This window comes from Desmodus rotundus, chromosome 3 (genome assembly GCF_022682495.2).
Source record: "Desmodus rotundus isolate HL8 chromosome 3, HLdesRot8A.1, whole genome shotgun sequence".
Taxonomy (NCBI): Eukaryota; Metazoa; Chordata; class Mammalia; order Chiroptera; family Phyllostomidae; genus Desmodus; species Desmodus rotundus.
In genome coordinates, this window is record NC_071389.1 from 104,560,813 (window position 1) to 104,586,506 (window position 25,694).

At 38.8% G+C, this 25,694-nt stretch overlaps 1 protein-coding gene across 2 annotated transcripts in view; it reads right to left on the reverse strand.

Annotated features, from left to right (window-relative positions):
- Window positions 1–1,097: 1,097 nt before the first annotated feature.
- RXFP2 (relaxin family peptide receptor 2) overlaps window positions 1,098–25,694 on the reverse strand; it is a 69,049-nt gene continuing 44,452 nt past the window's right edge. Inside the window, exons 6-18 of one of the 2 annotated variants that reach the window (XM_071220802.1) lie at window positions 24,225–24,296; window positions 23,564–23,635; window positions 21,920–21,991; window positions 20,732–20,803; window positions 19,034–19,105; window positions 17,520–17,591; window positions 13,761–13,832; window positions 13,582–13,653; window positions 11,572–11,643; window positions 8,811–9,040; window positions 7,771–8,181; window positions 4,575–4,793; window positions 1,098–1,469 (exon numbers count right to left, since the gene is read on the reverse strand). In XM_071220802.1, coding sequence (XP_071076903.1) covers window positions 1,210–1,469; window positions 4,575–4,793; window positions 7,771–8,181; window positions 8,811–9,040; window positions 11,572–11,643; window positions 13,582–13,653; window positions 13,761–13,832; window positions 17,520–17,591; window positions 19,034–19,105; window positions 20,732–20,803; window positions 21,920–21,991; window positions 23,564–23,635; window positions 24,225–24,296 — 1,768 coding nt within the window. In that variant the 3' untranslated portion in view covers window positions 1,098–1,209. The remainder of the gene's footprint in view (window positions 1,470–4,574; window positions 4,794–7,770; window positions 8,182–8,810; window positions 9,041–11,571; window positions 11,644–13,581; window positions 13,654–13,760; window positions 13,833–17,519; window positions 17,592–19,033; window positions 19,106–20,731; window positions 20,804–21,919; window positions 21,992–23,563; window positions 23,636–24,224; window positions 24,297–25,694) is intronic. The other variant, XM_071220803.1, reaches the window with a different exon arrangement.

Here is a 25,694-nt window from a genome sequence, read left to right on the forward strand (position 1 = left end):
TCAGGCTATGTCAAAGCTGAGGGGCAAGGGTCCATCACCCCCTTTTTCTATAGCCCCCCCCCAAGTCCTTCCCTGAGGGCCTCTTCGTGACCGTGCCTGTCTTAGGTTGCCCCTCCCTTGAGGAATCTTACCCGTCATTGGCTAACTGGTCAGGCTCAGGGCCAAGCAGGGTGAAGTAGAGTGTGCAGAGGTGGTTTCCCTGCCAGGGAGATAAGCTTTGTCTCCTTAGTGGCTTAGGGTCCCAAGGTTTCTCATTCAGCCTTAGCCATGGGGGGGTTACAGCTTCTGAAACCAGGCAGGGCGGTTCCCAACACAAACTTATTGGCCTTTTTATTAAAAATGATGGGAATTTATCTGGGTGAGCAAATGGTGCCATCAAACCACTCTTCTTAAATCTCCTTTAATACCTCTTATGTGTTCTATGAAGGCAGAACTTTCCAGCAATTGAGATGCTTCTGTAAAGAAATTATATTTAAATAATATTAAACTGTAGTTTTGGGTGGTTGAAGTGACCAGTTTTCCTCTGTGGCCTGGGCAAACTTGGGAAAAATATGTTGTTTGAGATCTCAGCAATTCTGACATTAAATAAAAGCCAAGAAGGTGAATGGTACTAGGCTTTGTCAATATGACTCTCTGGTCACACATTTGATGTGGTAAAATTGCATGAAGTTTTTTTTGCAGTTGCTACTCTACCAGCCTCCATAGCGCAGGACTTGAGGTGGATGAACATCTCAGAAATCCTTTGCTATCATTCAGTAGTATGCTGATGATTTCATTGAAAAAACAAGGAAAGAGATGTTAGGCTTATGTTACTCGGGCCACGCTGGAATTAGATGTCATCAATATTTTTATTTTATGGAAGTGCAACTCAATTTAAAAGCAAACCATGCAGTACCAACATGTGGGCATTCACCAGTAGCTTTGTAGTGTTGACCAGGTGGAGACCAGCTGTACATCGGCCTTTTGTACATAGATTCACTTCTCACTTCAGGAATGTAAGGGTGAGATTCAGTTCTCACCACAGCTGGTAAATAGCATGTTGCCATTGGACTGCCACACCAGAAGCCATTCTGCTGTGTTCTCCATGCAGGAAGGTCTGCCACTGGTGGAAATGAAAAGCATTGCATCTTCTAAGTGCAGCACTTTGTAACAGGTAGTTCATTGGAAGTCCAGTGATCCCCATCCATTATCAGTGATACCCAACCATTACTAGGACATTGGTTTTGTTATACTGTCCCCAAACGTTCTTTTGTTCAAAACCCCAAGTTTAACAGAAGAGTAGTCATCTGCCCACACAATGGATGTAGATAAACTTTTTTTTTTCATTTGGAAAATTGATTTTCTCCGATGTCTGTGTAGCAGCTGTTTCAACTTGTCCTTGAAGACGCTGGTTGTGAGTGTGTAGAGGATTGGGTTCAAGGCGCTGTTCACTGGCAGGAAAAAAATGACTACCCAGGAAGTGATTGTGTCTGGGAAAAGAAACAAAGTGTGAAAAACAGATGTTTTTCATAATATTTTCATAACATTTTGTAGTGCATGCTATCTTTGAGGGGGCTGCCTCATTCACTTATGTTTTCTCTCACTGTATTGAAAATCTCTTTGCAGGAAGAGTGTAGGGGACATAAATGTGAAGTCTACCATTTGAGGTTCTACCATTTAAATGTGAGGTTCTACCATTTAAGGTTCTACCATTTAAATGTGAGGTTCTACCATTTAAGGTTCTACCATTTAAATGTGAGGTTCTACCATTTAGGGTTCTACCATTTAAATGTGAGGTTCTACCATTCATTTTTCTGAATTTTAATAACTACTTTGTAGGCTGTCATGAAGTTAAATGAGAGGAAATATGTAAAAACACTTCATAAACTATAAATCAATGTATAATATGTTTTTCTTGCCTTTCTTTATAGAAAAACAAGAAAGTGAGGAAATAACGCTTAATCAGTAGAACAGTATTCAGGAAACTTCTGACCTAGGGTTGGATTGGACTTTGGTCTTAATTTCTGTTCTGGAGAGCTTATTGCCTTCATATTTTAGCTGTCCTATTCAGAAGGAATTCTGACGACTTGAAGAACAAAAACCAGTATGTCTCCAAACTTAATGCATTACTTCTGTATAAAGCATTACAAATTCTAGTAGAATATACTAGCAAAGGACACCACAAAGTGTTCTTTGTGAGAAGAAACTTTGGATTAGCTGAGCATCTTTAGTTGAAAAAATATTTATTTGCCCTGGCTGGGTAGCTCAGTTCATTATGGCATTGTTCAACTACCCCAAGTTTTTTTGGTTTGATCCTCAGTCAGGGCACATACAAGAAACAGCCAGTGAGTGTGTAAATACGTGGAACAACAAATTGGTGTTCCTCCCCACCTCTCTCTCTCTCTCTTCGTCTCTCTTCTCTCAAGTCAATGAATAAAAAAACTTTAAAAAGCATTTATGTAATAATATTATGTTAAAAATACTGTGGAAAGATAATAAGGCATAGTCTGTACTCATGGATACGTTAAAAACTAATGCTGACATGAGACAGCTCATATGAGGCCAATACGTGAACTGCAAACAAAACTGAATGAAAATTTCATCAGTGGAGTTGGATGGGAATGGGCTGGGAGAGGTGTGGAATGGTATTAAGGAAGAGGGAGTGCTTGGCTTAAACCTTGGAGGATGAAAAGGGTGTTTCATAGGCTAGAAGCTTACAGGTTGAAAGTATAATCCAGGTGGAGAGCACAGCTTCAGCAAAGGCAAGACTTAAAAGAAGTTCAGGAAAAAAAAAAAAAAAAGCCCAGTAATTCTAATGGGCCTGGATCACAGAATATATGAAGGTGGAGCAGGAGGAAGAAAAAACATTTTTAATTGAATTTTTGGGATGACAGTTGTTAATAAAATTATGTAGGTCTTAGGTGTTCAATTCTATAATACATCATCTGTATATTGTATTGTGTGTTCACCACACCAAGTCAAGCCTTCGGTCTTAATGCTACATCCAGCACTGGGACTTTATTCCATGAGCAATGGAAGCCAAAAGACAGTTCAGTCCTGTTTAATTTGAAATGTTAGGCCATAGCAATTGAAATGTTTGGGAAGGTGTGGTATACTGGAGATTGTTCACCAAGGTCCCCATCTGTCACCAGTAATACCTAATTAACTGCCTTCAGCATAACAACTGACTTTCCCTGAGGGATCTCACATATTCCTGTGGCTTTGCTCTTGCCACCAGCAAAGCTCCCACGTTGTCAGCCTTTATCTTCACTTCCACCTCTCCTCTGGCTGGAGGGGCATCTATGCCCTGCTGTTAGATTAAGCTAATAGGTTGAGGGGATTCTGTGGATGGCAGGCAGGCAAGGTCTCTCAAAATTCTGTGCACAAACCAGAGGGACATAGGTGTTACTTGTACAGTCATCACTCTTTTATAAGGGCTTCCCATGCTTTCCTCCCTGGATGAACTCCCCAGGTAGATTTGCAGAAGGCTGAAACAATGAATTGAATATGATCTCAGAACTGTTTCAGAGACTCAGGCTAAAGCCCTGGGTGGCCTGTAGATGGGTAAACTTCTAGGTCTCAGAAAAGGCTTCAAGTACAATCCTAACTAATGACAGGTTATTTTCTCTGATTAAAGTAGGAGAGTGAGCAGGGACCCTGTCCTCTTGGATGAGGCACCTTCCATGGAGCACCTAATGCTCTGAAGAGCCCAGTGTGAGGACCATTTGGCTAGGACCATGACACAGACCCATGTTTCTTAGTCAGGTACATGTGCCTAGGAATAACAGGGCCTTTTCCAAAACACCCCTGTAGAGGCCTCAGGCTAAGGCCTCTATGGACTAAATTCAGAGGCCTGAGGTAGAACCTGGGCATGAATATTTTCATTTTTCATGTGTACTCTTGGTTAAGAATATTTATCTTGCTTAGGTAGAGACAAGAGAGTAAGACATTTTCTCTTACTCTTGTGTTTTATTATTCTTGTTTAGATTGCACCACTGCCCAGTTGCTGTCTTAGAATACTGAGTATAAAACACTGAGGGAACTAATAACTGTTTATATTGAAGTTGTAGGTATTTATGGAGAATTGTAAGTCACTGTGTTCTGACCTCATCAAACAAAGGGCATAGACACATTTTCATATGTCTATGGGGATTAAAAAACTGTGATTCATTTACACAATGGAATAGTATGCAGCAGAAAGAAAGAAGGAGCTCCTACCCTTTGCGATAGCATGGATGGAACTGGAGAGCATTATGCTGAGATAAGCCAGTTGGTGAAAGACAAATACAACATGATCTCACTTATAAGAGGAATGTAATGAACAAAATAAACTGATAAGAAAAATAGAACCAGAGATATGGAAACATGGAACTGACTGACAGAAGCCAGAGGGTAAGGGGGAGGGAGATAATTGTGAAAAGAAGAGGAACATGTATGAATGACCCATGGACATGGACAATGGTATGGGGATTGACTATGGGAGCGGGGGCGGGGGGGTGGGCTAGGTGGAAACACTGGGACAACTGTAATAGAAATAACAATAAAAAAAAAAAAGAGAAGGCACTGTGTACTTGGGAATAACAGAAGGGACAGACCTGGTATTTCCACTCGGAAGAGGGAAAGAATTTTAATTACAAACACAGGAATCCAGCAGATGGCATCAGAGAACACGATAAAAAAGAAACGGTTTGCAACAGCCACCTCTCTTCCAATGTGATGCCTCATTTTCGTAGTCTGCAAGGCCGTTTTTTTAATGGAACAGAACATAATACCATAGGAAAAGACAATGATGAGAAAAGCCAGCAAGTTCACACCTGTCAGAAAAAGCACAGCTTTTAACATCTCGGGAACACACGTCAGCAGTGAAAATACTATGTTACTGAGATGTCTAACATGGTGCCTCTTACCCTGAACCTCCAAGAAGCACTCTTTTGTATCAGCTCAGTGGTACTCAGCCAAACCCTGGGTTCAAGGGTATAAGCTTGGATAAGCTGAAGGAATGAGGTTTGCCAGATCAGAAAGAATTCTAGACTTCTGAAATTCATATTTGAGTATCATGAGCTAAGTTTTAATTTTTTAAAGCAGGAAAAAGAACTACTTTTGTTTTTATCTCTCTGTGAATTCAAAGCCTTAAGGGATTATGGTAATCATATGTACATCTTAAAAAATAAGTATGACCCCATTCCTTTATATTATAAAAATAAATAAGATAACCTTGGAATATCAAGAAGATAATAGCTTCAGAAACACTATTCTTCATTTTTGGGAGTTAAATAAAAATAATACATAGAACAAAACTATATTTTTGCTTTTTTTAGATTGCTTATAGTCATTTAAACTAAAATTCAAAACCTTGTAGACTTGTTTTAGGAAAAAAGAAGTAAGAAAAAAATTAAAAATTTAACTATATGAATTATTCTTTTAGAGTTAAATATATTCAGAAGTTCTCACTTAACACCATCCTGTAACACTGAGTTTTTATTCACTTTGTCATATTCTTGCTATAATAAAAATCCCAAGAGTGATCGTATTATACCTTATGATGATCATAAAATTTGCATATAATATCAAAGTTGTTAAAAACATTCATTTGACTTAGACTGTATGTAAGAGTCTAGGGGAAAATATTATAAATTCAAGGTATTCTGTTGTTTTTACTCAAAACTTTTCATTTTTTATGGGATCTCAATATAAAGCTATATAAGATTTTTTAAAAGATTGATTTATATTAGATCTCTTGTCAGAAAGTTAAGAATAAAATAAAATGACTGTTAAGATGATCCTCTGGTACAAATTCTGAAAACAGACTTACAGAAAGGATCAAAGTATATCTTCTGAAAGCACCATAAGAATGTGAGATGTTAAACAGCAAGGGAATCTGGGTGATGGGTATAGAGAAATTGTGCTATCCTTGCAACTTTTTTCTAAACCTGATTTATTCTAAAATGTAAAAATAATTTAAAACATTGTATGTTCTTATATTCTTTAAGCAGAGAGTTGGACTTCTCAGAGAGAGAAAAGGAGAGAGAAAGAGGACTCCTCTGAGAGAGTGAAAAGGAGAGAGAGAAAGAAAGGGAAAGAGAGAGAGAGAGAGAGAGAATGAGAATCTTTTTATCTATCCATAATAGTTTTAAAAAACCCCAAACAAACAAGAGCTAAAAAAACCCTTTTAGCTGATTCCCACACCTTAACTTCTTCCCATACCTTAACTTCTTTGACCCTTCATCTGGGCCTACTCCCTTGCTTTGGGCCTCTAAGTCCTCTGTCTTTTCCTGAACACAACCTCTGCTCCACTTAGCTAATGCCTCCTTCTCCTGTGGGCCTCAGTTTGGATTAATTTCACTGGGAAGATTCCCCTGGTCCCCAGATCTGGGGCTCCTAGAAAATGTACTCCTCTTTATGCACTTGTCAGCCTGTGATGTAAGGATGTGTCTACTCTTCACCCTGCTTTCTGACTGCAGAACTATGAAGAAAATCTGTTGTATCTCCAGTACCTACAATAGTGATTGACCTGTAATAAGTGCTTCATAAATTTATGTTGAATTAATGAATGTAACATAATGTAATGTAAAGTAACATAACATAGTCTGGTGCGCATGAAAGAAGCTTTCTATGAAGTGCACCTATGCTAGGAACAGTTTACAATACCCTAGGAAGGACATATCCATAAAAAATAGCTATAAAATAGGACGGTATGTGAGGAGTATTATTAAAATTTGGCATATAGGGTTTTTTATTTTTCAGAAGAAGAGAAGGAATGGTAAAGAAGAGCTGGAGACAGTGGCTAGGCCATTTTGTGATGGGCTTTTAGTGACTAATTTAAACTTGATCTTGGTAGTAGCAAAGTGTCATTGAAGGTCTCTGACCAGAGGTGTACATAGTTCCTTCTGTCCTCAGGGAGTTTATAACAGTGGTAGGTACCACACAAATACGAGAGAGGGCCCCAGAGGACAAAAGACCAGTCAGGGCTAATGTAATTCAGGGTTTAATTAGTAAGGTTTTTAAAGGAAGGTGTTAGCAGTGGGTTGAGAGTCCAGAAGAAATAGAAAGGGGAGGCATATTTGGATAAAAAATATTTGTGTAAAAGAAAAATAGAGCTTATTGACCAGTTAGATGGGAGAAAAAGATAAGAAGAGGAAATCAAAATGATAATACTTTCATAAAGGGAGGACAAGGGAATGGCCTTAATCTTAAACAAGAGAGATACCTACTAGATGATGAAAAGGGTTTTTAATCTTAAAGGTCTAAGTTTCTCCTTCATTTGTAACAGAGGGGACATGGTCTTATTTTCTTAAAAAGTAGTGGGGATTGAAGAGTTTTATGAAGTGTCCTTACATTGTTAACTTCCGAGCATCATTTACCAAAGACACTAAACCTTCCTGGAATTTCCACTCAGATAATCTCCTGTAAGTGAATTTTCAGAATTTTATATTATTACTTATTTAACTCATATCTAGACTGTAAAAAAAATAAGTTCAAGTAACTTGGTGGTGTGAGAGGACAACTAAGTGACCTAGAATTCTTCTAGCTCATAGTCACTATGTATGAATATGAAATCAAAGGTCTGACATATAGTAAATCATGAAATATTGACAGTTTGCTTTTTCATGCTAAATCTCTATAATGAAAAGTTTAATAAAAATTCTGTAAATACACAACAAGAACTTTTTTAAAAAGGGACACAGACATATATATTTGTTTACATTTGAGATGAACAAAAATGCCTTTGCCAAAATTTATGGTATTTCTATCAAAATTACATTTGTCCAGAAAATAAAAAATATAATTTACCTAAGAAAATTCCAAGAGAATACCCTTCACTCCCAATATCTTCGGTTTGGTCATAATAAAGTGGAAAACATACTCCATTTTTTCCATAAAAGTTTCCAAAATAATCCTCGTTTGAAAATGGAATCACAGCTATTATAAATCCCACAATCCAGATGCCAATGAGGATGACAGAAGTCTGCCGTTTTCCAGGATGAATGTTACTGAAGGGAAAGACAATGACCAGGAACTTCTCCAAAGTCAAGAATGTCAGCAGCAAGACAGAGACTTCAGTGGACAGCATGGCCAGGACTCCCATGAGGCGGCACTGGAAACTCTCCATCCATAGCAATGCATACTTCTGGTACTGCCCACGATATTTTATGTCAAAAAAGCCAATGAAGAACAAGTAAACACCCATAAGGCAGTCTGCACCTGTTAAGGAATGGATATTGGGTACGCTAGTAGTTCCCAGCATTTGTTTTTGTTTTCTGATTAGGTCTACTTCCTTATACTATATTAAGTGAACGAATATAAACACAGTACTACAGTAGTACTTTGAAGCCCAAGGACTTGAAGAGTGCACTATTTCTAAGTACCACATTGCATCTTAGTTTTACAATTTAAGAAAAAAGGTGGTGGGGGTAATTAGAGACAGCTTGATTTTAAACAGTAAACAAGTATTACTTACATATTTAATGAAAAGAATAATTTTATGGGCTCGAGTAGCATGGGTGTTATTGTTATTGAGGCTTAAACAAAGTTTAATTTTGTAACTCACAACCTGTCCTCCAGAATCTATCCCTTGACTCTTTGGCTCCCTGTTACCCCATTTCCAAGACACCCCCAAGGGTGTGTACTAGATTCCTGGAAACTCATACAATTTACAATTGCTCTGTAACAATTTACAGAGCAATCAAAGATAATAGCACCATCATACTTTTTTAAAAAGTTGCCCAACATATATAATTTATATTAAATGCCATTGGTTGGAGGCCAGCATATATCTAGTTTACAGCTCACAGAATATATCCTAGATCTGTGTAGATAGGAAACATACTTACAACAAAGGATTTTGATGGACATAGCGTGAGTCATGTTTTCAGCTTTAATGAAAGATCTCATGCCAATGACAAAAAGATTTCCAAAGCAGGTTATGAAAGCTATAACCCAGACACACGTTCTGAGGATATTGTTAGCCAAGAGGTCCTCAAATGAAGAAACGCCGTCAGTCAAGGGCATACATATTCGGACATGGGGAGCATAGGAGCAGTATCGAAAGTTTTTGAAATAACTAAAGTCAAAGGGAAAAACAGAGTCACTTTACAGCAATGACACAGAAAGCACAGCGGCAATCCCATCAGGGCTGCAGCTCCTTAGGCATGCAACTTCACTAGGTTAGCTTGTTTTTGTTTAAAAAAGATTAGGTAATGTAAGAGTTCTTCATGAAATAAGTTACTCTAGGCAAGGTGCTTCTTTTAAAAATAAGCCTAAAGAATATAGAAATGTGTGGCTTTTCTGAAGTGAGTCAGGGGAGGACATGAGAATGTGAAGTCCCCATCATGTGGAATTATTCTCTAGGGTGCTGTAAAAAGTACGTTGTCTTTGTTAAGTTGATCTTGAGCAAACATTTAGGGGCTTGAATTTGGGATGCAAAGGACCTATGGTAGCTCACTAAAAACATTCCTGTCTTGTACATAGTTTTAAGTATACTCACTTAAGCTTGCCTCATTATCCTTGGCAGGAAAAATGCATTTTTGAGACTAGAAAAACTCAGTCTCACTGAAGCCAGGAGGAAAAGCAGCTGCCTGAAACACAATTTCTTCCCAGAGACTGGAAAGACTTTATTTCTGTTTATGACCCAGGTGTGTGGAATGGTCAAGCATTCGAACTGGAGATGTTGTCTGGCTTATTGCCATTTCTCAGACCTCTGTGTTTAGGATTTTCTCCAAAAAAACTCTTTCTGTTTTTGTATTTTTACCACCTCTTTTAGTTCATTTCTTTTCTTCTAGTTCTTTTTATTTCCCTCCACATCCAGTTGGTAGACCAGCAAGTTAAAAAAAAGCTTGACTTTGCCACAGCTTCAAGGCCTCCTGAGATGGGACCCCCTGGCTCTCCAGGTCCTGCTTACTTCCTCCGCTTCCTGCCTCACTCCACCTAGACACACTGGCCTTCTTCTAATCCTCACACTAGCCAGCTCACCCCTTCCTCAGTATGGTGCTTTTGCTTTTCCCTCTGCCTGGAAGATTCTTCCCTCTTCCCTCTGATACTCAAGGCTCTCTCTCCCCATTAAGGTCCGCTAGAATGTCACATCGTTCTGACTTCTCTGTGAACCATCCCTCAATCTCTTCATCTGGCTGTACTTGTTTTCAGAGCATTTATTAACTATTTGTTTGTTTACATGTTTGCTTTCTGGTTCCAAAAGTCACATGAAAGCTCCATGGGGCAGATACTTCTCTCTCCTAGTCATCCTGTGTACTCAGATCTAGAACAGTGCCTAGCACATGGGAAATACTCAGCAAACACTTCTTAGATGAGCAAATGAATGATGCATAATTTAGTGCTGGGATGTCAAGTAGAAAAATTGGAGGCAATCCCTGCCCTGTGTAGCTTACAATCTAGTTTCCCCATATCATCTACCCAATTAAAGGAACTTGATGTACAATTCTCTTATTTTCCCCTCCTTCCCTGGAGTCCCAGGCACACCCTTGATCTCTTGGTTCTTTCAGGAATTATGACTGTCCTCAGGTAGAGCCAGCTAGGGTATCTCAGTGGTTTGGCCTTTCCTCCCACTGTGACTGTGGCACTGGTTGGCAGGTGGAAAGGTTGGGGTGGTAGAGTGTTTCAGTAAGTGTGAATAGGGAAAATGAAAGAAGAACTAGGCCACTTTGTAGGAACCAAGTTAACGTATTTTCTGTTAGTTGTTGGGTCCTTCTGACCTCAAACTAAAGTTCTCTATTGAGTTCTAAAGAGGTTGAAGCTCTCTATTCTAAGACCTCACATTCTGCCTGCAACAAAGGAATGAGATCCTCCTTCAATATTCATCTACTGGTGCCACAGAAAGAGAAATTGTGAAAACCACATGAGCATGCATTGAACACTTGTCCTTTAGTAATTACACCTATGGCACAGACATGAACAAAATGTTTTCCCAAAAGAGCACCTTCACACCAACCATTTCAGCCACTCGCTGCACCCAGCTTGTAAGCTTACTTCGAATTCTCCCTATTGTTGTGGATAACAATGGTTAATTTTTGAAATCATGAATACAGAAATTACACAGTTGATAAAGAAATCATCATGTCATAAACACATACATTAACACAACTTACACAGTGCACTTTAGTCAAATATATTCAAGTGACTTATCAAAAACTACTATAAAGATTAATTACCTCCATTTTGAAGTGCACTTAGTAACAGTAACAACACCTGGAATATATATAAGCACCTTTCTTCCTAAGGGCTCAAATCTTAGAGCAGCCAACTGCTCATTCATGAGAGGTGAATTAACGTTCCCAGGTCTCCTGAGTACCATTGAGCCAATGACTTCATCTTGTGTAATGTGTGGCATTTTGGTACCCTGATCTCTTATTGGGCCTCAATTGGATAAACAGCGTATTTCCAGAGAGAAGTGTCATTCATGTCCGCACATCAAATATTGAATTCTATTTGAACAGGGACCAAAGGTGACAAAATTAAAAAGTTCTCAATAAAAAGAGTTTTCTTGCACAAAAACACATTGCAGTGACACGAGACAGTTTGCACTAGAATATCTGCGACATCCCATCATGCAGTCTTCTCTGTTCTTTTGTACATACATACATGTGAGAAAGATTCCTCATGGGCTGAAACATGTGTGTGTTTATATTTGGAATCTCTATCCTTTCCAGGTCTCTGGAAAACAGGAACAACAGGTTTCGTGTTTTTAGGGTTTCACTTTTCAGTAATTGCACTCTTTGTCACTTTGTAAATATCACCCTTCAAAACCTTATGTTACCAATTTAAAGTAGGATGAGAATTTTACAGCAAGCTATCTTAGAAAATTGCCATTTCTCTTTATGTCTCCTGTACATTGGAACTCTTTTGTCACTTCCTATGCAGAATTATATTACTAATACAGCACTGCCACTCATTTCTTTGGTTTAAAACAGCAGTGGTGATTTGTGCAATTATGAACTTGGCTCAATAGTCTGATTTTAGAAAATATAGCATGTGAGTTAGAAGATTTCTGACAGGACCTGCTAACCAGAGAGCATCACTAAGTGAGTTTGTGAGAATCTGAATTTTAATACAGTCATTTTTTCTGGCCTATGTGTCTTTATGGGGAAAACCAGGGAAGCAAGAAGAGCTCTAATTCAGGACAATTGTTTTCTAAGACAACCATGGAACGCATGACCCTTTAATTCTTCCAGCCTCAGAAGCTGTCCTTCGAGGGCTCCAGTGATAACCCTTCTACTCATCATTTATCCACATGCTTCTTCAAATATGAGTTCTTTGGAGACCTCTTTGGGGTAGCATTGAATTAAGGGAGTGGGCCAGTTTTCAGGAACCATGGATGCAGAGAGGACAATCTAAAATGACAGAAGCCTTTCACTTCTAAGGTTTACTGTGAAAAGGCGTTTGATTCTCACTCCAAGTCTTTTTGACTAACCTGACTAAGGATTTCTTGACATGGTCCTGAGTTTTCCTTTGCCAGGTGAGTCCTTCACAGAGGAACCACCTTGCTTTTTGGTTGTCAGAAACAAAGCTCAGAGGAGAGACACTGCTACTGAGTCCTCACAGGGACCCTCCTGCAGGAAACGCTGGAGTGCTTTTAAAAGGATTTCCCCTCCTTTTTCTTTTGCTCTCTAGCTTTTGCCTGGACTTATTACAGATTGATCTTTTCGTGGATTGTGTGATTGTTTGACTAATAGCCTATAGTTTCCAAAAGAGTGGAAGTCACTATATCTTGAGTGTCTAAGACAAGCAGTGCTATGAATAAGTTGGTGGCCAATAAATGTGAAATAAACATGTAAATGAATCTTTAGAAAAAAATACATGAGATAACAGAGAAAGAAATGTAGAAAGAAAAGTTTGGAGTAAATAGTTACAACTTTGACTTTTCAGAAAGGTATGATGCAGTAACTTGATATTTTGCCTCTCAGAATTCAGTATGTGGTGAGTGAAGGAAAGAGCCATTTTGTCCACACTTTGTCTATTCATATGTTTAAAAACAATGTATTACTTATATATTTTGGTTTTTAATATTCTAGCTTCTAGAGAGCAACAACTGAGTCCTTTACAACAGTGGATGCCAACTAACAGCTGTTGAGAGAGAATTTACATCTTGCATTTATTTTCAATAGAAAGCTATGTAGCAAGAATAAGAAGTGACATTAAGTCTTAGTCTTTGGAATTAAATAAAGAAAGGCTTTAGGCTGAGGCTGGGTAATACAGTATGTTGTCTGTGTAAAAACAAAGGATAACTGGCAGAGCTCTTGACACCATTTGCAGCCTAATATATTTGAAATTTTAAACTGCTAAACAAAATTAATTGTCTGAATAGTCATCACAAAGATGACTATTCAGACAATAGTCATCCCTACACTGATTGGAAAGTAACAAGCATGCTGTGTAGACTGATAGCAAGTTGATTACCATAGGAATAGGAAAGGGAAGAAGCAGGAAGTCTTCTACAATTTGTTTTTCACCAAAGTTTCAGTAACAAAACAGTTGCAAATTTAATTCTCTGTGAAAACTGTAAGATGCGATTTTCCCATATGAATCAGGTGTGTTTCTAAGTAAAGTACAGCCACTAAAATAATAATCAACATTCTGTCATATTTCACTTACAGAGACTGAAGTTGTTTAAGGCTTTCAAACTGGTTCTTGTGGAGATACAAGAGAGGGTTGGCCGACAGATTCCTTTTGTACCATTAGCGAGAAGAAGGAAGGAAGCGTCAGGATGTTATTACTTTGGAAGCTTAAGATGTTGGCATTTAAATCTGATGACAGTGGTAAGAAGAACTTACAGTTTTTGTAGAAGTTTCAGGTCTGTAAAAATGTGGGCTGGTAGCTCCTTTATCAGATTGCTAGACAGGTCCCTGTTGGTGACAGTGAAAATCCAAAGCAATTACATTGGAAATAAATGACATGGTGATTACTCCTCACAAGTTTCATCATCTGTTTGATATAATAGAAAATATGATTCAACTTAACCAACCAGATAACTTGTTATACAACCAAGCCATGTGGGTTGGCCCAATGGATATGTTTTCCATCACTTTCAGACTTGTGACATTTTGTTCTTGCAGTTCCTGTCTGTCATTTCCTCTCAGCCCCTTTCCAACACATTCCCAATTTGGTTTCAATATCTACTTTCATTAATTTCCTCTGTTTTAGGTACTCTTTGTACATTTTGACCATTCACTGTTTTGTGATCCTATTGGTTCATATATGTGATATCTTGTTTATTTCACTATATTATAAGACTTCTGTGACCAAGACCTATGTCTTCTATTCATTTTACATTCCAACTAAGATAGCATTGTTGTGTACACTATATCTGTCCAGATAATCTTGAACAGGTAAATTCACATATTTTTCATCTATTTTTATATGGTACTTTTTAAAAATAAGAAATTGAGAATTCAGGGCTAAATATAACAGGGCTATCTGAGTCAGAAAGATCATAGGGAAGTGTTTCTGCAGAATGAGGAAAAGAGATTTGTTAGGATCAGCAGGAATCAAGAATCTTTAAGAATCCAAAACACCCTTCTGAGCCAGATGTGAAAATGCCTAAGAATCAAACAAAAGATCTCATTTATGCTTTGGAGCTGCTGATGGATGTGTGGGAGCTATAAATATCTAAGATATAGCTTTTTCTCTAAAAATCTTATAACTTTCCCTGGCTGGGTAGCTCAGCTGGTTAGAGTATTGTCTCAATATACCAAGGTTGCAGGTTTGGTCCTAGGCCAGGGCACAAGAATCAGCCAATGAATACATAAATAAGTGGAACAACAAATTGGCATGTTCTCTCTCTCTCTCTCTCTCTCTCTCTCTCTCTCTCTCTCTCTCTTTCTTTCCCCCTACCTCTCTCTCTAAAAATCAATAAATAAAAAATTTAAAGAAGCTTAAAATTAGAGCAAGCAGCTCAATTATAAAACAAGGTAAGAATGAAACAAGTGGTATTATAGAAGTACAGGTACAAAGCAGAGGAAAGGGTCCTCAAACTTGGCCTGGGAAATTGGGAAGTGTCTGAACAAAGCTGGAGGATTTTCATAGGTGGGACAAAAGGAGAGCAGCTTTTCAGTACAGGGTTAAATTAAACAGGATTAGATGCTCAGGAGTCAACTCACCTGGAGTCAGCAAGTGGTCTAATGTGAGTGGAGGATAGAAAGTATGGGATGGAGATGATGGGGCCTGGAAAAGTACATGGAGACAAGAAGGGAGGGCCATGAGTACTTTCTGAGGCAGTATTTCCAAGAGTAGAGCCCAGGCATCAGATGCTCATAAAAAGAGCACATTCCTGGTGCTGGTCTGGAACTATCACATTGGAAGTTCATGGTGGGGGGTTGGGGTAAGGGAGACATGCATTTAAAATCAAAACTGTGATTTTTCTGACATTAACATTTGAGAACTATGTGAAGGACTTTGCTAAACAGCATGCAACAGGGGAGTATTGCAGGAGTGGCATAATATGCTGTGGGTTATGGGATGATGTAAATCTATTAGAATCATGAAAGATAGGCTGAGAAGCCAGAGTCAGAGGAGGGTACTGGTGGGATGCTTTAATCCTGAAATAGCTGATGAGGGTTCAAGGCAAGGCACTGACAGGTCTTGTGGTCTGGTAGGACAGGAAGTATAAAGAGAGAAGAAAAGAGAGCTGTTTTTGAGCCTAGCTGTGGTGAAGGGTGCTGACACCAGTAAGATGGAGAGTCTAGGGGAAGAAGCTGGCAGTGGGGTAAGGGTTGTTTGTAAATTGTATTTTTTAATCCTCACCTGAGGCTATGTTTTTCATTGATTTGAGAGAGAGAGAGAAACATCAATATGAAACAAAAACATCAATTGGTTGTCTCCTGTATGTGCCTGATCAGGAATCAAACAGGCAACATTTTGGTGTATGGGATGTTGCTCCAACCAATTAAGCGATCTGGCCAGGAGTGTAAATTTAGTTTTAACAGATTGCTCTCGTGGGGCTGTCATGAGATCCAAGTGTAGAGGTCCTGCCAGCTGGGAAATCTGATCTGGTGCCCCAAATGCGAGGAGCACACCTGGGTCATGGCACAGAAGGAAAGCCTCAGGTGAGCATGGGTCAGAGAGCCTGACAACAAAGCAAGATGACAATGATCTTGTAAACCTAGAAAGTGATTTTCAAAGTTACACTGAAAAAGAAAGAGCAGTCTTATGGGGAGAAAGGACTTCAGTGGTCTCAAGGAAGCATATTTATTCCTCCCCAGGAGGGAGGTGGTGTCATGAAGACACAGTAAAATAATTTAACATTTTTATAAACTCAAGAAATAGAAATACCTTGTTCAAGTTAGTTCCATTAACTTCTGAATTTCTTTTGTCTTACTGATGCTATGTGTATTAAAACCTGATTATTGATGGTCTTAAAGAAGCAAGCTAGTGTCTCTTAATTGGGCTCTTCTACTTGGGCAGGGGGGGGACAGGTAGCTCTGCCAAAGTATAGGATAAGAGGAAGATTAGGAAATTTTTCAAATTGTGGACTTCATATCACTGTTTTCTGGTTGGTACATAAACCCACTCCTGTTCACCCTAAGCTGCTCTTCCTCTCCCCCCGACCCCATATCCACCTACCAAGTTCTGGCCAGGAACACTTTTGAGAAATGAGTAAGCTCTTTTGAGTGAACTTCCTTTAATTTTTGCAATAAAATGATATTTTTAATTCTAGTGCAGTGCCTTACACACACTAGGCACTTAATAAATATTTATGGATTTGATACTCATGAATTAGATTAAATTATCTAAATTACTCATGAATTATTTTTCAAATTACTGTTACTGAGTTATTTTTCTCAGTCTTTTTTGGATATCAAAAGAAAGTATAATGAATGAAGGAAATGTTAATTAAGAAATTAATTTCTGTTTTTAGACCTCAGATCAGAGGGAGGAGCTCTCTACCCTAATTGCCACTATTTATAACACAATTTTAACTTCTAACAATACACAATTATGTGAGTGATAATGAATTAATAGCAAGAAAGATGCTTCTTCAAAGGCTTAGGTCTACACAACATATGTCTGAACAGAACAAGTTCCATGAATTCTCTGAATTTTTTTCAATGAGCTTAAGCCTCATTCTTGAGTTCGGTATTTGCTTTATCTGCTGTAGAACTCATAATCTCTCAAGAAATAACACACATCTTGGTTCCTTTGTTTAGTTAGAATTAGTTAATAATACTTCAGTTAGTCAGTTAATTCATTCAGCAAGCATTTATTGAGAATTAACTATACTTTAGCCATTAGAGATAGTGATCCCTGGCTTCAAGAACCTATGAAAATTCACTCATTTCCAAGCACAGACATACACAAAACCACCCAAAGAAAACGGCAGGGAAATTAGAGTAGGCTAAATCCATATTAAGCTCACTGTCTAATTTTAATTTGCTCTTGACTTTAGGATAATGTTTGTTTTCTTAATGGATTTTGAATATCCAGCAGTCTACAGGATTTTGATTGCTACTAGTGGAGAAGCAGTCTCACTAGTCAGTTAAATTTATCATCTTGGAAGAAGCAATCATATTTTCCTAGTAGACCATGCTACTTACAGTTCTCCTAAATTTTTTAATGAAGAAAATGTCTTCTCTGGAACAAAATCAATTTGATTTCTAGGCAGAAACCTGTAAGACATGGTGAGAGTCAGCACTGTTGGTTGGTGTCTGCTGCAGTAACCAGTTCTCATCAGGACAGCCCATTGATCCAGGTGGACTTCCCTCAGCCTCCTTTGAAGTCTCCTAGTGAGGTGGGCTCTGGTGTGGAAATAAGGCTGGAGTTTTGCACTGAGATGTCCACAAGCCCTCTCTAGGGAATGCTGTCACAAACTGTTTGAGGGGCTGAGTGTGGCCTATAAAGCTGCACTTTGTTTGGACCTCATTATTTTAGAAAGTGTTTTTCCCCCAAATATACACAAGTAATGTCAGATTTGGACCCTGTTAATAATTCTCCAGAAGGCTTTTAGAAGACTCTTGCTTAAGGCATGTTCCTTAGAAGAAAGCCAGGAAGAGCAAACCTTGAACCAACCTCGTAGCAGTTTCTGGGGTCACAAACAAATTTTAAATTTGGTGGGATCACAGTGGTTTTCCATTCCTTTGCCTATAAGCATAATCCCCTAAGAGAAATGGCAGAAAGTGAGGGTCAGCCACCACTTGCCTTACAGAGGTGCTGAAGGAGAGATAATGAGTATGAAAGTGATGTCAAAGCTGCGTGGAAGTATAAAAGAGAAGAATGTACTTTATGTAGTTTTCCAGTGTACTCTCTCATCATCCATGAGAAAAGGAATAGATTCTTTGCATCTCCTGAGGAGGATGGCCTCTTTTTTCATTAAACATGCTTACCTGCAATCTGATTGATAAATGTGCAACCTGGCAAACAGTCTTAGCTCTTAGTTTGTTGGAGAACAGTGGTTAAACTATTACAAATGGATAGACTCCAACTTTTCTTCTCCAACCACCCACCCATCTAACCAAACAACCAACATTTATTAAGGTTTTACTCTATATAGCTAACTATGATTAAAACAAAAGCAAAGTGCATGTGACTTTAAACTTTCCAGTACACATATGCCAATTAACCAACCCATCTGCCTTCTTGCACCCACAAAAAGCATGGCCAACAATTAGAATCACCAATCATAATCTTTGGCTCATCAGAACACATTAAATGTTTTTTTCCTTTAGAATTAAAAACAAATTATTTTTAGAGAGAGACATCATGTGATAAGTGTCATTGGCAGTAACAATCACTGGGTAGCTAACCACTTTCCCATACATTATCTCATTTTCAAGACCATGGATTTAAGCATCAGTTTAGAAGAAAGAATGCAGAGAAACAGTGACTGTCCTCAGAAACAAGGAGAGCACCCAGAGACCTACATGGTGGCTGCTAAATATAAAGTCTTGGACTCCTGTCAAAATCAATCAAGCCACGTGTGCATTTTCAAGTACTGCAGTTTCAGACCAAGGCTGTAAACAAGACACTACTTTAAATTCCTCACCAATATTTTCTTTTGATTTCCAGATCTATTGGGTATCCCCTCATTTATTGAAGTCCATTGCATACTTACAGCACGGTGAGTGCATCACATGACAGAAAGGTGGAATTCGTAAGATACTTTATCCCATTGCCTTCCAAATCCCTAAAAGGCATGGAGAAAAAATGTTTTTAGTATTTTTGCATAAATCATATGCCTAGAGGTACTTTTTTGTTGATATAACTGTCCTGAATTTATTTTTACTTCATTCCAATTTTTATGCTTCCCCTTAATTATTGCAGGGTTAGTATAATTCATGTTATGCTTATTTTCTCCTTTTAATTGATGTTAGAACTTAATGAAATCAAGGAAGAGAGCAGCCCAGCATTTCAGTGAGTATCTGTCTATGCTGGATACCATGCTATTGATTATCCTAATATTGCCCCTGTAATAGCAGTAACTAACATTTATTGGGCTTTTACACTGTCAGGTACTACTCCGAAGACTGCAGTTAGTACTATCACTGCTCCCCTACCCCCACCCCTGCCAATTTTATATGTGAGGAATGTGAGGTTCTTGGAAATTCACTTTTCTTTTGCTCACACAGCTGCTAAGTGGTAGAATTGCCCTTCTACCCCAGATCTGTCTGACTGTAAAGCCTAGACACTTAACCATGGTGTAATAGGTTGTTACATCTTACATCTGCCAGTATTGTCGTTATTTTGCTGAAGGAGAAACTCAGGCCAAAGTTATCTTCCAAATCCTGAATGCCAGAGTCAGCATGTATGTCCTGATCTGCTGGATGGAGAATCACCACTCTTTCTATCATCCTTCAGAGAGCCATCTATGCGATAAAAGCCTTTTGATAGCAGGCCAGTTCAGGGAGAATCAATAGCTTAGTCACTAAACTGTATCATCTTATGGGCATTGAGTCCCCTGATTTCACATGAGAGGAGATCTGGGGGACTTTCTCAGTGCAGAGAAGGCTGCCTATGACCACACTGCCTGTCTCAGGAGACCATGAGGATAAACATAACAGAGAATGGTGTGAAGAGGTGGTGAAGCCATGAGGAATTTTAATGAATGTTTAGTCAAGTATTGGTTGAAAGTTAACAAAGAATGAAAATGATGTAGCACTTTTACTATGGTGTGTTGAGCACCTCTTATGTGCCAATCATAGTGCTATTGCTGGGGTATAAGATCTTAGGTGGGTTTATGCCCCCATGGGAGTTCTGAAAGCATAGGGGACATGCGGTAATCCAGTGGCACAGTGAAAATAGTACTATGAGGTAGATGTGCAGGGTAGAAACTGGTGGCAGAGTGGAAGTCTATTCTTAGTGTAAGGGGAGCACAGAGGCAGCCACTGAAATTGGTTGGTGTGTCAGGGTTGGCTTCCTGGAGGTGATGATTAAGAGAACTTTTGAAGGAAGCTGGAATTAGGCAAAAGAATAAAGGAGCAAGACTTTTCAAGTTAAAGGAACAGTGTGTGCTGCAGGCAGGGACTATTGGTGCATCAGGAAGGAAGGCATGGGAGGGGAGGGGCAGGGCAGGGAAAGAGACCAGATGGGGTGAAGGATGGAAAAGGATGGGTCCCAGAGCTCAAGAGGAAGTTTGAACTTTACCTTCATACCCTTCACAATTCTCAAGATTTTTAAATCAGAAGTAACAGGATCAGGTTTTAGTTTGGGGAAGAAGAGGACAGATAGACTTGTTATGTAATGGTGAATTAACTTCTGAGATAGTTTCCTTAATCTGTGAAAATAACAAATTAGTGCCTACATGCATACTCACACCCAGTTGAGTTGAGGCATTTGGGCACACATCTGCTTGGGAAGGGCTTCTAAATAGTTGTTGACCATAGACCTGTAGACAAAGAGGATATTAATTAATACTGTATACCTGGAGCTAGTATAAACAATATAGGATTGTATACTAACTTTACTTAAAATAAAAAATAAAAGTTTAAAAATGAAACTAAATAATATGGCACATTAAGAACAGTTTTTGACTATTTCTACAATGTGGAAACTTGCATGCTAAAAAATATATTAGGATAAAGGCTATAAACATAACTCCTCTTCAAAATGGTGTCTAGATATTTGTATGGCACAGATAAAGCAACAGATGTCAAAGAAACTATGAATGCATCAGTATGACATATAACCTAGGAATAAATACTATACAGTTTCACTTTATGAGATGAAACAAAATATATATTAGGCAATACTTCTGAAGTTCATGGTAATTGTTCTTGTAAATTCCAAATTTTCAATCATTTCTAGTATTATACATCTGAAGTTTCTTCTCAAGGGAAATATTAATCATTTATAATATTAAAGGGGAACACTGGAACTGGCATTAAATCTAAGTGATATAGGGGATATTTGAGCAAAGGAAACAACTCGTGAGCATGTTAAGCTGCACAATTAATTTGTGATATTGTAGTCCCTCCTGACAAATGGAAAAATAATGATGCTATATGATTAACTGCAAAGGGATATAACAGGCCCCTGCTGATAGATCATTCTAGTCTATTAATAAAGCGACAATGTAATTATGAGAATTGCTCTGTGGGTGGGACAAAGATTTTGGCATTTTCAGTGACTGTTGCTGGCCAAAGGCACATTTTCCTCTGTTAAAAATGTAGTTGGAAGCTAAACTCTTGGGAGATTCTACTCAGTTTAAATTACGTTAGAAGATAAAAATGAACACTATCTTTGGCCAACCACTGCAAATATAAACATGCCTTAGGACTAAAGGAAATAAAAGGAGATCCAAAAGCAATCAATTGGTGGACTAAAATATAGTCTGAACCCTGGCCAGGAAGTGGCAACAGTAATTGTGACTGGAAATACAGGACAGGTTTCGACTAATGAAAATTGTAGTGGGCTTGATTTTCCTAAAGTTCTTTTTGTAAGCTGGTGTTAGATGTCATTGCAATCTATAGACAGGTGAATTGGAAGGGAGGTAAATACTTACAGGAAAAACAAGGAATTTAATCCAGTGAATAGCTGCTGTGAAATGCTGGTTATTGGATTGTCATCTAGAATTCTGACAAAACAGATCACAAACATTTCCAATGTCAGAGACATTTTTGAAGTAAAAACAGGAAAAACTAAAAGGCCTGTGACAATCCTGCCTCTTCCCAACACCTGCTGTCCCCCTTCCTATTCCTTCACACTGGGGCTCACTCTCCTCCCTGAGAGCCTTCCCTTCACCCTGTGGGTGGAGAAACTTTTTCCCCCCAAAGCCCATCCCAGCACTGAGCAAGTCCATCCTGATGGACTTATGGACCCAAGTTTTACCTTTCACCTCTGGTCATGTGGGTCTCATTCAAGATACCCTTATTTATTGGCTAAACTTGGAATTCCCAAATGCTTTGACCTAGTTACTACTTGACTGAATGAAGAATTAATTTTAAAAAATTCTTAGGGAATTACAAATGGTTCTGCAGTTTCACAGTGTTTAAATGGTATATTTAGTAATGTTTATACAAACAAACTCATTAGGAGCTGAGAGAGTGAAACAGTGAAGATATTTATATATTCAAATCACCGCTTTTAAGTATGTATGGCATTTCCTAGAAAAAACTACATTAATATGCCTTCTTTTCTCTTGTTATATTTGAAGCCAAGTACCACTTCCTCTTATTTGCAGAGGTCCCTGAGGATCTGGAGAAGAGAGTAACAGCGAGGGCCTACTCTATGGTGGGTGCATGCATGTGGTGCTTTACATATATCATGTGAGCCAGTCCTCACAACATCACTCTTAGAAAGGAATTAGGATTTCAGTTTAAAAATGAGGAAAAGAGGCCTAAGAAGATTAAGAAAAATCACCTGCAACATTAAACCTGGGACCGCAGCATACACAAGGGTCTAGATGAAGCTGAGGCCCTGACCTTTTCCATTAGACCAGGTCAACCTATGGAAAATGGGCAAATGGACAGAGAGCACCTTCTCACTGCCCTTTGTTCATTTTCCTGGTGAAAACACGGACATCTGATGTGAGATCTCTTGGGATGAGGCTGGTGGCTTAGCCTTGAACATGGTGACACACCACAGGCCATATACTCAGATTTCTCTATGAATGCTCTGGAAATCCAAAAAGTCCTTAACTTGTTTACTTTCTAGGTCAGTGGTTTTCCACAGAGGGTGACTTCTTTGGGGGACATTTGGGAGTGTCTGAACACATTTCTGGTTGTCACACTCTGGGGGTGAGTACCACTGGCATCTATTGAGGTAGAGGCCACAGAGGCTGCTAAACATCCTACAATTATAGGAAACTCCCTCCTTCCCCCAATCAAATAATTATCTGGGGTCAAATGCCAGTAGAGCTCAGGTGAGAGATGTGGCCACAGGTAAACACTGGGTGGACAGAAGGCTTAGCAAGCCCAGCTCTGGGCTCAAACGGCCATCTGGAAGGGCACGGTGCCAGTTTTCTTTCATACAGCTGTCACATGTTGTATCATTATCTGAATTGCTTGAGTAAAGCACTCCAGCTTATGTGACAAACAGAAAAATAAGAATAGTAAACAAGACACACAAATAGATGGATACTGTGAATACTGGTGTGTATCATTAAGACTGCAGTCCTTCCTGGGGCAGGAAAAGCTAGAATACTTACAGCCAAGTTAGCTGATGCAGGTCCTTGAACACTCCAGGCCTGAGGGCTGTAATGCAGTTGTGGTTGAGATATCTACAAAGAGCACGAGTGAGTGAATTAGGCAAACTCAAGACTGATGATGATCATGAAGTGGGGAGCACCAGTTTCTAAAAGCATTTTACTGAGGGAGGATGCTGAGCAGAGGGGGAACCAAGTGACAACAGGAGACACTTGGAGACAACAGGAGCCTTGCAAGGCTATGGCCAGGACCAGGAGAGTGGCCCAATATAGTCTGCTGGGATATTATGTTACAGAAATAGAGTAGAATAAATATGAGGGGTGATTTTTGTTCTTGTCATTTTTGGTCACATCCTTAGGATATTAGCATTTTAAGACAGTATATAGGTAGGTTGGCAAGTGTTAGAAAAAATAAAATGCTAAAAGATTGTGGAAATGACCCAGACTTGAGTTGACAAGGTTAAGGAGAGCCTCTATATCTGTCTTCTGGTAAAGCTGAAATCTTTGAATAATTCTCTCAGCGTAGTAACTAAGCACTTTGTAATAACTTAGTCCTCTTATTTCTCTACGACTAAGTCAAGTCAAACCTTTCAAAAGTACCATCACACCTTTTAATCCTTACTTAAAATTATTCTCATAATATAATTATAAAGAAGTTACTCACAATATTTGCAGATTATGTAATCCAAAAAATGCTTTCCTGGATATGTGTCTGATGCAGTTATGCTGGAGAAATCTGGTGGGAACAAGATCAAGAATCACATGATTATGGCTTGTGTGCTTCATCAGGTTGTTGAATGTTTGATCCACTTTCTTTCCCTAAAGACATTTGTGAACTTGGTTTATGAAGTCCCAAGTCCCACTCTCATATGGGGAAGTGAAGATGTTGACAAGGACAAGTGAACTAGACAATGCCTGCTGTCCCTGTAGCACCTGTCAGTGAGTCTGGGGCATGTCTGGGTTGTACCACTGGACTCTGGTAGTCAGAGGGAACTAGTTCTGTTTCTGCAAACTGGCACCATAGCAGCCTTTCTTCTCTGACCTGCAGGAGTGCTCACTGTGGGAGACCAGCCAGTCTCTCATGGCCAAGTTCCATCTCAAACTACTCATTTCTCTTTGTTCTATTTCCACAAAAGAGGAGAGAGAAAGCTTCATTCTTTCCTATGTTGAGATGCACAGTTATAAGCACAGGGCAAGCTGGCGAGGTGCTTGAGGTCCTTAAAGACACCAGTGGTTAAATTTGGTCTCGTTCACCAACTTCAGCTCATGAGTCATGATTTACTTAACCTCTGAAGCAATTTAACAATCTAGTATTGATTCAATAAGAGCACTGTCAGGAGTATCTAAGTAAGTAATTTCCAATTCCCGTGCTCATTATACAATGAGAGGTGAGCCCTGAATTCATACTTACAGAAGGCCATCAGGGGCAAGAACTATCCACGCAAATAACAGTACCTAATGACTACATAGTCTATTAAATGGCTTCCCTAGCTCTCACTTAGATTTGATTTGGTTCTTAAAATATTATGTAACACTTTTTTTAGTTGTTATGATACTTCATTGCAAAACTATTGGTAGAACACATACTCGTTGGGCACCTGGCTGTACTCTGAAATTGCTTATAGTACAACTATTACCTAGCAAAGCCCAGGAATTAGGAATGCGCTACAGGTGTGGTAGAATGTTGATGCCCTCAGTCCTCTGGGTAGCTGGGTAAAGTCAAGATCAGCTTCCAGTTACCAGTGAAACCCAACTTTTACCCCAAATGTTGAACAAATAATGTCATTTTCTCTGTGTACCACCATGAGGAAAAAGTTGGCACTACAGAGAACATGCTTTACATCCATGGTGATACACAAAGAATCAATTTCAATCCTGCAAAGTAAATTTGAAACCCAGTGAGACCAGTGTCATTCCACCTCCCCACCCTCCCCTGCACCATGTCTGTAAGGAGACTCTTCACACTGGAACATAAATTCTGCTTTTGGTTTGAAGTTCTTCTGTGAATAGAATGAGGCCATACAGATCAACATTTGTTGTAGCATTTTTTGAGCCCTTGAAGTGATGCAATGAAAGTTAATACAATGAATTATGTTATAATAGCAAACAAAACTAGAAAAAATATAATACTATA